The sequence below is a fragment of the Giraffa tippelskirchi genome, chromosome 7 (assembly GCF_054371585.1).
Source record: "Giraffa tippelskirchi isolate mGirTip1 chromosome 7, T2T-mGirTip1v1.2.pri, whole genome shotgun sequence".
In the NCBI taxonomy this organism is placed as follows: Eukaryota; Metazoa; Chordata; class Mammalia; order Artiodactyla; family Giraffidae; genus Giraffa; species Giraffa tippelskirchi.
In genome coordinates, this window is record NC_137281.1 from 27,469,771 (window position 1) to 27,481,532 (window position 11,762).

The following is an 11,762-nucleotide window of genomic DNA, read 5'->3' on the forward strand; positions in this document are numbered from 1 at the left end:
CAAACGTAACGCGACTTTTACGCAAGGCAGCACGAACAAGCAGAAATATTCCCGGTTTAGCAGTCTGGATTTTATGATCACATGTGGGCTGAAATGGGTGACAGCGTGAGAGCTCAGCGGCGAGAGCCGCGGGAGGAAGGAGTTGGCGGGGTTTTCGTAGGCGTCCGCGAGGGTGCCCGCGAGCTTGCTTCCGAGGGTGCCCGCGAGCTTGCTTCCGAGGGTGGCTGCGACCGGCTGCGTTGCTTAGTTGCCCTTGTAGGTGCCTTTGGGCCTCCCCTTGTGGGTGTCCTTGTGTGTGGGACGGGTTCCGGGGCCAAGGGTTCACTGGTTTCCACTTTGATTCCCAGGGCTTTTTTCAAGTTATTCCTCATCGTCTTGGTGACCAGAGTCGCATCGATGACACACACGGTTGCTGCTGTGAGACACAGGGCCTAGCAGACACAAGACCAGATGCAGGAAGGAAAGATGGGGTTATTTTGCAGCTTGCCTGTGTTCCTTATCCTGGGGTGTGGGAGAGTGTGGGGAGAGGGCCTGTGGGCAGCCCTTGTTCCACACTGACCCTCCACTACCTCCTTGGTGTCAGCCCACTTGGCTTCTTCAAGCCCATTGGGGCATTCCCAAAGAAAGGGTTTTTGGACACGGGCTTTACCACCAGGGATGACCTTGCCTAAGGCCTGAGGCCCTAGGAGGAGAGAAGGGCACTGATCCTACCGGGCTCCAGGAGGCAGTGGAGTCCTGAGAAGGCCCCTCAATGGAAAGGACTCTTAGGCTATATTTGAAAGGGCAGATAGTTGTTTCCAAAGGGGCAAACTGGCAGGAAGAGAATTCCAGGTACCCAACTGGGGTCTCCATCTGGTGTGGCTGAGACCTGTGGAGCTGGTGAGGGAGGGGGCAGAGTTGAGGCTGGGGAGGTGCAGGATCGGGGACTTCATCAAGAGGGGAGGGGAGGTTCCAGATTCAGGAAGCTCACTTGTCCCAAGATGAATGGAGAGTGAGCAGGGCTGGAGGCAGGGAGACCAGTGTATGTGTTGAGGGGGGTAGAGTGGGGGTGGGGTTGTTCCTACCATCCAAGTAAGTATTGATGGAGACCTGGGGGTGGGAACTCCTGAGAAGGCGTGATGGCTGAGTTAACAGATAGGGATCATGGCCTATTAACACCCAAGATTCCAAGTGCTCCTCAGTTCTTGTCTGTCTTGTATGTTTCTCTTTGTGTCTGTGGGTTGCTAAGTCGATTCAGTCCTGTCCAATTCTGTGCAACCCCATGGACTGTAGCCCGCCAGGCTCCTCAGTCCATGAGATTCTCCAGGCAAGAATACTGGAGTGGGTTGCCACGCCCTCCTTAAGGGGATCTTCCCGACCCTGGGGTAGAACCCTCATCTCCTGCATTGGCAGGTGGGTTCTTTACCATATGCACCACTTGGGAAGCGCATGTTTCTCTTTGTTGCAGAGTGGATAAATTGTCTAACTTTGTGACTCCACAGACTGTAGCTTGCCAGTTTCTCTTTGTGGTCACTTAACCCCTGGCTGCTTTCATGAACTTTTCCTAGGTAGATCTTGCTGTAACTAATCTTGAGCTCCCTAAGTGGGAAGGGACTCAGTCCCCAACACTGAGCTCAGGCCTGGCACAGTCCAATGGACTGACAAGTATTCACAGATCATAGAATGAATTCAAAGAACTTACAGTTTTTTGGTTTTGTTTTCTGGATTAATTTCTATTCCCATTACTTAACTTCTTGAGTCAAAGTCTCACCATCCTATTCCCCACCCCCTATCTTCCAGGCATTTAATCTGCCATTTCCTGTGCTCTTCATACGATGAGGATTTTCCCAGCCTTGAGACCCAGGATAAGGTATTTAACCTCCATTCCCTTATCTGTAAAAATGAGAGTTGTAAAGATTAAGACAGAAGATGCCTAGCCTAGTGTGGGAACGTCTTCCTTTCTCACTTTGGCAATACACTTTTTTTTTTTTCCTCTAAAATCATTTTTTTGGAATATGTTTTGGCAATGTTGAAAAAAGTAGTGTGTATGATTTTCAGAAAAGTTTCCATAGACTTGTTTTTGTGCTTATTTGGAGAATGAGTATTAGATTGAAGATTTTCATGAGCTTAGAGCTTGTGCAACTTCAAGTCTTCTGAAGAAGTCAGCGCAAGAAAGAGCAGGGGTGGTTGGTGGGGGGTGTTCTGTTGAAATAATGATGGTCTGCTAGTTTCCCTTTTCAAAGAATCTTGAAATACTGATCTTAAATGGAGTCGTGAAGGCCTCTACTTACCCCTCCAACATAGAACAAATGCCTTCTTTCCTTTTCTTGTATTGCCAAGATGGCAACTATTAAAAGGAACACTGCAGTAATGAAACTGTTGATAAGATCCTGCAACACAGAATTGAAAATTGTCAAGTTTACATGAAAATGTCATTTCATAAAGTCTTTAAATTAGTTAGTTGCCCATCTAAGGATGAATGCCTTTTAAAAACTTTCCCTTTGATTAATATTAACAGGAACGAACCCTCAGCAGCGTAATTCTTATATCTTCCAGAGATGTGAGTTTATGTGATTTTAAGGTCCTGGATAGGACTGTCAGCAGAAAAGGGTTTAACTTCATTAAAGAATACTCTTTTGTAACAATTTTTCCATCAGGCTTTTTAAGTGCATAGGAAAATGGGCAAGAAAAAAACCCAGAGGTCTGAGGGCCTGACCCAGACTGACCTTCCATAAATATAATCTTACTGAACTTTCATATTTTAACTTAATGTAAATTCTGCATTCCATTCCATAATACGTTTGTTTTAATATAAAAATAAAAATTTAAATTAACATTTGACTGATTTAATTCCACTCCCAAAACTGCAGATCACTAGAACTGAACGTTTGGAAATTGGATCGTATTTATTCTGTAGGGTCACACATCCCAAGAAGACAGGAACCCATCTGAGGAGCTGACCTGGTATTCTGGAGTGAAATTGACTTTCTCTCTTTCCTAAAACATGGCCAGAATTGATTTGTCCTGACATCTGTAGGCTATTTGTGTCTTTCTTTTTGGATGTCAGTACTGGAGCCCTGCCATCTAATCATACTGGGTCTAAGTGGAGCTCCGTGGTGTGCTGAGCATTTTCCTGTCATTGTCTCATTCAACCCTCACAAACACCCTCCACAAAGTCAGTACTGTTAGAATCCTTATTTTAAGAGGATGTAACAGAGGCTTAGAGAAGATCATCAAATTGACTGTGATTGAATATCTGCCAAGGAGTCGAATCAGAACTCAACTCACTATTGCCTTCCATCAGGGACACCCAAATGAGGAGGAAATGACCTGTCCCCCTAGGTTGGAAGTGCAGCACCTGTCTTTGGCATTTTCTGTGGAATGGGTGATGGAGGGTCAAAGTGGCATGGGACAGGCAAGGTGAGGGTATTTTTTGTTGATCAACTCTTTCAGCCTACCAAATCCTAGATGTATGACCTAGGGCATGTCTTATTGCCCCTCTGTGCCAACAGGCTCATTTTTTTTCAGCTATGCTGCATGTGGGATCTTAGTTCCCTGACTAGTGATCCAACCCATGCCCCCAGCACTGGAAGTATGGCGTCTTAAACACTGAGCTTCCAGGGAAGTCCCCAACAGGCTCACGGTGAACATGGGGATAATGATTGGGATTCATTGACTTCATCTGAGGATTAAATGGCATAATGAATCTGAAAGCGTCAGATGAGGTACCTGGCATCTAGTTGGTAGTGGGAGCGCATCAAAGTGCAGATCCCTGATAATCTGCCCTCAAAATGTGCACAGAGAGTAAATATTCCGTGAACTCCAGGTGTTCTTCCTGTTGACATTGGTGAGCAAGGAACCCTATTGTGGAATGGGACTTGCTTCTTAGAAAGGCACTAATGTTTGCTATTTGGGGACACGAGAGGTAACACTCGCGGGGGCACGTTGGTGCAGGGCTGGTGAGGGTTGGAAATCAGTTCCACTTGGGTTCTGTAGGCTGAGTGAAAGGTCTGCCCACAGTGGAGCAACTTTGCAACTTTGCAGGAAGCATAGCTCCTGAGGAGTGTGTAAACCAAGATATTCAAAGATGTGAACAGGGACATTGGAGCAGAGTGTGAACTTTTAAAAATAAAAATTAACTGTGGCCTACATCATTGAGAATTTGGATGAAGGCGCATTAATAATGATAATAATAATAAATGCAGACTTGACCTCCCTAGTCAATCGTTGACTGCCTCATCAGAATTCCATCTCCTCACTGGACTTTTGGATTCTTACTTGCAAGGAAGTGTTGTCCTGAACTGTCTCTTGGCGGTAGTGCTTGCTTTGTATGGAACATTTCTATCGTAGCTCACATCTCTTGAGCACTTGCTATGTGTTGCATACTGTGCCAGGGTATTCATATGTGATCTCATTTGATTCTCACTATAAACTCTTATTATCCCCAGTTTACTGATGGGTAAGCGACTTGCCTGGGGTTGCTCAGCCAGTAAGTGGCTGTGATCCCCCTCACTCCAAGGGCCTTCTCCTGACTAACCCTTCTCCCTTTTGCCTTAGACACAGACCCTCTAAGTTGGCCTCATGTTTGACAGAGAGAAGGGTATGTCTTCTCAGATGGAGTAAAACTGCAGCTGAATCTTGCCACATGCAAAAGCACTTCTAGTTTCCCCATAAATGCCATCCTTACTCATCTTTTTCTTTCTCTCTTTGACTAAATTACCTTACTGACTCAAATAGTTGCCTCTGACGAAATGATAGGTTTGTGACTTAACTATTATTTTTCCATAAAGTGCCCAAACGGTTCCCAGAGATAAACAAAATTGTGTCGAATTAAAATTGGGAAAAAAGATGCTTTGATGGTGAATGGTTTTTTTTTTTTTTTAGTCATTGAATATTAGGAAGGAGTCAAACATTTTACAGTTTGTTTCACAAAATGTGGTATTTGTTAACAAAAATGTATATGCAATAAACAGTACATGGTATTTGACTAAAAACAACTTTCACTGGTTCCGTTTGTGCCTTGGAGTCCTCCAGACACATGGCAGAACCTAATCAGACATCACCACAATTGTTTTTCATTACTTTGAAGGGGACATTCTAAAGCTGATACCTTTTACTTATAAATGTAAAGATGTTGCTAAGAGTTTTGGAATCATCCCTTCAATAGAGTTTTAAGTAAATATGTTTTATTGTGTTTTTTCTAAATTGTTTTCTATTGGAAAAAAAAAAATCAACTTGACCAGAACTCAGTTTCTCTGACTCTGTCAGGAAAAAAATATATATATTTTACAATGTAGAAGTGTTAAAATATGGGCTATTTAGAAGACAGTGATTATAATTCATACTTTTCTTGGGTATACTGATAGATGACACTGGACGAGGGTGGGTAAAGCTGATAATGAAATCTAACAGAGGAGACAGTGACTCCAACACAGGTAGGGTGAGGAGAGCTGGGCCTGGCCCACCCCCTGGGGGCTCTGCATCACACTCTGGGGTCCCGTAGCTATCCAAAGAAAAGTGAAAGCTCTCCCCTAAGGAGTGAAGTAGCAAAAGGGGGCCTGGCTTTACCAGGGTTGACTGAAGGCCTGTAGCCCTACACAGGCTGGCCTGAGCTTCCCACAAATGTGGAAACAGCTCCTCTCATGAGACCTTCCTTTTCATGCTGAGGAGACCCTGCTCCTGCCTCTCTCTGAGAATCTTCCTGGACAACCGTGCCCCGCCCCCCCCCCCGCCCTGCCCCCCAGACCCTCCAGCAAAGCACAGGGCCTTGAGGCTCTCTCCAGCATTATGGCTGTAGTCCTTCTTCTTAGAGGGCTCTAGTCCTCCTGACCACAGCTGCTGACCTCGGTGCCGTGGAGCCTTCATTTGCTGACCCCCAAATTTGTACCCTGCCCCCCACCCCAGAATAATCAGTTCATGGTTTGCTCCACATCTTAAGGAACCATGAGAGAACTGGGTTCTTTCCATCTTCAGAGAAGATAAAATTTAGAAAATGTGAGGAAGGCGAAGACATAGGAAGGGAGAGAAAACATCACAAGGCAATAAGGGTATAAAGTCTGGAAAGTCTGGGCTTTAGAGTCAGACAGACCTGGGCTCAAATCTGAGTTTACACATGCCTACATATGAGCATGGGCAATGGTCATATTAATGGTCTCTTTAATCCAATTTTCTCATCCGTTAAGTGGGCAGTGGGTGGGTGGGTGGGGGGTGGAGAGGGTGGTGGTGATCACAACCTTACCAGGTTGTTGTGAGGATGAGATAAGGCAATCTGTATGAAGAAGTATCTGGTACATGGTATGTACTCAAAAACCATTACTTTACCTTCCCTTCTTGAAAATTCCATGGACAGAGATTTTAGTTTCCCCTCAGAAACCTCTCCATGGTTATAGCTCTCCATAACTGAGAGGCTTTTCCACGTGTCCATTTAAAGCTGCTCACAGTTTGCTTGCTCTGCTTGCTGCTGCTCAGCACTCTGTGGGACAGAGAGAGCTCAGCGGCCTTTTTAGAAAATCCTTCAGACGCTTGAAGAAAGTATTTTGAGTTTCAATTCAATAGCAACCATCAGCTACAAATTGGCACTTGCCCTCTACCTCTACAAGGATTAAATCATGCAGCTGCTGATTTTCAACACCTCCTGAAAGGAGTTCAGGCTGGAGAGCAGAAATGAAGCACTCTGTGCTCAGGGAAAAACTGGCAGGACAGGTCTTCAGACAGATATTTTCAGGAGCTGATTTTATGAGTCCAATTCTTGTTCCTCTTCATATCTAGAAAAGCACTAAAATCCTTCACAGTGATGACTCTTCCTCGTGACTAGCAAGAGCGTCATGAGACCAATAGAAACAGTCTGGAAAAATATGTGCTTAATGGCATGTACTTCCCCTTCGCCAGAGTCACATGACCTTCCCCCCTGCATCTTTGGAGCAGTTTCTCAGAGCTACCTGAGATGCTGTCTCCCAAGCTGCAGCCCTTATTTGGCCTCAAATAAAAGTTGACTCACAACTCACATGTTGTGCAATTTTTTTAAGTCGACATAACCAATCCTACTTTATGATTAGAAAAAGGCACCATAAGAAAGTGGAATGTGGAAGAGGTGTGAGCTTGTTCAGAGTTAGGCTGGTTCACCATGCAGAAGATAAAAGGGTAAAAGCCACCCAACTGCCTCGTGGGGTCCACGGATACTTTGTAGCGAATGTTTAGTTTTGTGGCAAGCCTTTTGTGATCTTTGCTTTAAATCACCTTTAAACGTTACAGGAACCCTATTAGACAGTTTCTATCATCACACTTTTCCTTCCTTGAATTTCCCAGATGGGGAAACTTGAGGCTAAAGTTTTCACAGCTAGGAAGGTGGCAGCGCCACCAGACATGGGTCCATGTCTGTATCTGGACCAAAAGCATGCTACCTCTCTAGTCTGTGAGGATGCAGAGCCTCAGGCTCCGAAATAAATACTATTTTTCTGAGACCTTGGGAATTAGCTTCGGGAATTTCTCAGCTGGTAAAAATGATGAGATTTTGGGGAAAAAAACTATTGAAGAAGGCTATGCAATGTCTTTTCCTGAATTCCCCACCATATGGCGCTACTTTGGGAAGATGGACCCTTAGCACACATGAAAAAGTTGACTCTTGCAATCTTTCAGGGCACACATGACAGTTTTCTAAACTTTGCCATGTTGTAGAAACATGCTTTTCAGAGGGATGTTTGTAATTTGTTAGAGAGGGAGCTGTTTGAAAAGTAGGACAAGCATGTGCTATTTCATAAAGAAATATATTACTAAATATGGACAGAGGAGCCTGGTGGGCTACAGTCCATGGGGTCTCGAAGAGTCTGACATGACAGAGCAGCTTCTCTTTCACTTTTCACTTTCATGCATCGGAGAAGGAAATGGCAACCCACTCCAGTGTTCTTGCCTGGAGAATCCCAGGGACGGCGGAGCCTGGTGGGCTGCTGTCTATGGGGTCGCACAGAGTCGGACACGACTGATGCGACTTAGCAGCAGCAGCAGCAGCATGGGCTTCCCAGGTGACACAGTGGTAAAGAATGAGATTGCCAATGCAAGAGACACGCAGGTTCGATCCCTGGGTCGGGAAGATCACCCGGAGGAGGAAATGGCAACTCACTCCAGTATTCTTGCCGGATAATCCCATGGACAGAGGAGCCTGGTGGGCTATAGTCATGGAGTTGCAAAGAGTCAGACATGACGGAGCATGCATGGAGAGGAGAGAGGGATATTATTGAATATACTAAGTAAAATTTTCTTTAGGACCAGCTGAAAAGTACCACATGTTCAGGGCCATAATCAGATGGAAGCAGATGTGTATTTGATTGTCCTATAGACAGAGGGGTTCCAGGAATCTTTCTGGATTTAGGCTAGTTTCTTCTCTGAGATTAGGTCAACACTGTCACAGCTCGGTTATGTCCTCATCCAGAGATCCCTCTATTGCGCTCAGTCAAGGAGAGCATTTATCCTGGGGCTGAGGGCAAAGTTTATATGCAAATTATGAAAAGGAACACTTACAAGTAAGGGCCAATGTAAATAAGTCATCAAGTGGTGAAGGGTTAGCATATATATTAGAATGAAAAAAAGAACGATGCAGGTTTCCAGAATGGTGATTGCTATGTAGGACTCTGGGGCTTCGGCAATGATGAAAAAAATGAATGCCCCTATGAGAAGGCCCTGCAGTAAAAAAAAACAAACAGGATTTGTTTTTAATGCAAATGGGCTATTAAAAAAAAAAACAAACAGAACAAAACCATAAATGGTCAGAATGCAAATCTGATTATATTGCAAGGGCCTGTATTGTTTGGCACATACATGTTAGTTTTAAAACTCCTTATGTTTTTTAAGAAATGAAATAACACACACAGATAAAAAATGCACACAGTACAGAAGCTTCTTTCTCCTCCCTTGTCCCAACCCTAGTGTATCTCCTTAAAAGTAATCACTGTTAACTGTATATTTCATGCCAGAAAGAACTGTGTATATACAGGCCAAGTGAAGTAAATATATATTGATTTTGATCGCAAGAGTGAGATAAAGTGCCACTTTCTTTCTTTCTGAATACCTGCTGATTATACCAACATCATTTGTTGGGAAACACCACTGATCTGAAATCCAACTTTATCATATACTGAATTCTCATATGTATTTGATTTTGAAACTCTTTTCCTCTATTGAGTTGCTGACTTCTTTTCTAGTACTTTTGAAATTACAAGCAACTTATTTTATGTTGTATTTTTGTCTGACTTGGACCCCCATCAGTACTCATTCTCAGGTTGTTTATGTTTCTTATTTTTGTCTTGATCAAGTTCCCCAAACTAAGCCTGTTGGTATTTTAATTGGAATTTCCTTTAACTTATAATATGGAAAGATTACAAAATTTAGTCTGGTCCTTCAAGAACAAAGTATGTCTTTCCAGTTATTTTAGTGGTTTTAAAATATCTCTCAATAGAGTTTTAAAGTTTTCTTTGTATGCTGCTGCTACTGCTGCTGCTAAGTCACTTCAGTTGTGTCCAACTCTGTGCGACCCCATAGATGGCAGCCCACCAGGCTCCCCCATTCCTGCGATTCTCCAGGCAAGAATACTGGAGTGGGTTGCCATTTCTTTCTCCAGTGCATGCAAGTGAAAAGGGAACGTGAAGTCGCTCAGTCGTGTCCGACTCTTAGCAACCCCATGGACTGCAGCCTACCAGGCTCCTCCGTCCATGGGATTTTCCAGGCAAGAGTACTGGAGTGGGTTGCCATTGCCTTCTCCATTTTCTTTGTATAGGTCTTTAAGATTTATTTCATTTAATCTCAGCTCTTTTACCATCTTGATTGTTGTTGTAAAGAGAAATATTTTCTTCTATTCTAAGTGCTTGTTTGCTCATTTCTACTAATGAAGTAGAAATTATTGTGTTCTAGAGTGTTTCCCAGTTGATTTTATTTTTAGATCTTTGATCAGATCAGCTGTAAGAAATGATATATTTTGCCTTTTCAAATAGTCTTACTTATTCCTTTTTCCTGTCTGATTGTGATGACTAGTGTTTCCAGCAAAACACTGAATAACAGTGTTGATAGTGGGCATCCTCTTTGTTCCTCATTTTAATGGGAATACTTCTGAGGTTTAATTACATATGATACTGATTTGGGGGTTTATTGTCAGTGAAATATCTATATATTCCTAGTTAACTGGTCTTTCTTCTTCCCTTGCTCACTTTTTTTGCAACCAGAGATGAATGTTAAATTTTGTCAGATGTGTTCTATACCCTCTTTGATAGAGTGTCCTAATTTTTTCTCCTTTTACTTATGGTGGATTTAATAGAGTCCTAATATCGAATCATCCTTATGTTTCTTCTTCATGAATGTTTTTAAGAAGTACCAATGAATGTTTTCTGTTAACATGCTAATACTATTGCTTTTATACTAGTGAGATTTCTATTGAATATTTATTTTTCTTTTTTCTGAACTTGGTCAGGTTTGAGATCAATGTTACACTGACTTTGTAAAAACAGTTCAGAAGTGTTTCTTCTTTCTCTATTCCTTGAAAATGTTGGAATAGTATCAGAATTGCATCCTATGAAGGTTTGAAAGGGTTAACCTGTGAAAAAGTCTAGGCCTGATTGTTGTTATTTAGTTGCTAAGTCCTATCTTACTCTTTGCAACCCCCTGAAGTGCGGCACACCAGGCTTCCCTGTCCTTCCCTATCTCCCAGAGTTTGCTCAAACTCATGTCCATTGAGTTGGTGATGCCATCCTCTGTTCTCATCCTCTGTCACCCTCTTCTCTTGACCTCAATCTTCTGGGCCTGATACATTTTTGAAAGATACTCTCATTTTCCTCCCTGTGTTTATATTGGTCTGTTTTGATTTTTCTCTATTCTGGGATCAGTTTTGGTAACTTATATTTTCCTAGAAAGTCAACTCTTTGACCCAGTTATTCACATTTGTTTTGCAGAGTAACTTGTGAATCCTTTCAGTTTCTTCCCCGTTTACAGTTTTTTCCCTTTCTGGTTTCTAACTTTAAATGTATGCCCCCCCCACCCCCTTTTTTCCTGTTATATGGACCAGTGGTTTATCAGTTTTATTGGTCAATTCTATTATTTTTGTTTGCTAACTTACACTTTCCTGCTATTATCTTCATTGCTTCCCTAATTCCCTTTGTGAGGGAAAACCTGAGAAATATAAACGTGAGGGATGGGGGGTGGGTGGGTAGCGTGCCAAATTTAGTAGCAAGGGTTGAGTGCGTGGGAGGAGTCAGGGGAGAGGTGGAAGAAAGGGGAAGACTGGCAAAGGGAATTAGGGAAGCTTCCCCCGAGATGGCGCACCCCTGGGAATCACTCACTCCCCGAGGCCGAAGCCGGCCTGCCTCCGCCCTTGCATCCGCCCAGCGGGTCACCAGCTCTCTCTGCTCACCAGCCTAATGATCTTCAGGGCTCCTGTGGGCGAGAAGAAAAAACGCTTGATGCTGTCCCTGAATTTGGGCGGGACTTTGGCCCGGCCCTCAGCACGCTTTTGGATGGCCTCCTTCTCTTCTTGGCTGAGGGTCGCGGGGGTTGAAGGCGGCTTGAGTATGGATGCTGAGGGCGCCGCGCTGACGCCGCGCTCCGAGGTTGTGGATGGACCCGAGCGCTCGGGATGCGCCCCCTCTGCGACGCGTACAGAGCGCGCGCGAGTCCCCCGGGATTTCGAGCCCGTCGAAGGTCGTTTGTCCTTTTCAGCATCCATGGTGGACCCCTGGGCCTGGTGGTGTCTGGCGGGCCCCGCGGCTCTGAACCTTGCACGGCTGCGGCCAGCCCTCCCCTGGGAA

General features: G+C 44.1%; 2 protein-coding genes across 5 annotated transcripts in view; one reads left to right on the plus strand and one right to left on the minus strand.

The window, feature by feature from the left end:
• Positions 1 to 11,762, plus strand: part of TK2 (thymidine kinase 2) — a 63,255-nt gene that overhangs the window by 554 nt on the left and 50,939 nt on the right. For all 3 annotated transcript variants that reach the window (XM_081513327.1, XM_081513329.1, XM_081513325.1), the window contains exon 2: positions 1,780 to 1,849. The gene's annotated coding sequence lies outside the window, so the exon portion shown is untranslated. The remainder of the gene's footprint in view (positions 1 to 1,779; positions 1,850 to 11,762) is intronic.
• CMTM1 (CKLF like MARVEL transmembrane domain containing 1) lies at positions 49 to 11,757 on the minus strand. 2 transcript variants are annotated; one of them, XM_081513319.1, is made up of 4 exons: positions 11,369 to 11,757; positions 8,494 to 8,652; positions 2,271 to 2,369; positions 49 to 431 (listed from the first exon to the last, which is right to left on the minus strand). In XM_081513319.1, the coding sequence occupies exons 1-4, from the start codon at positions 11,678 to 11,680 to the stop codon at positions 114 to 116; spliced, it is 888 nt and encodes a 295-aa protein (XP_081369445.1). In that variant the 5' UTR covers positions 11,681 to 11,757; the 3' UTR covers positions 49 to 113. The 2 variants fall into 2 exon arrangements, with proteins under 2 accessions (XP_081369445.1, XP_081369446.1); XM_081513320.1 differs by lacking the exon at positions 8,494 to 8,652.

What these genes read in the sequence shown, in the direction of transcription:
- CMTM1 (XM_081513319.1), bottom strand. Translation starts at nt 11,680, where the DNA reads ATGGATGCTGAAAAGGACAAACGACCTTCGACGGGCTCGAAATCCCGG. An exon ending in ATTTACATTGGCCCTTACTT is followed by an intron (nt 2,370 to 8,493) that starts GTAAGTGTTCCT and finishes TCTGTGTTGCAG; the next exon opens with GATCTTATCAACAGTTTCAT. An exon ending in ATTTGTTCTATGTTGGAGGG is followed by an intron (nt 432 to 2,270) that starts GTAAGTAGAGGC and finishes TGTGTCTGCTAG; the next exon opens with GCCCTGTGTCTCACAGCAGC.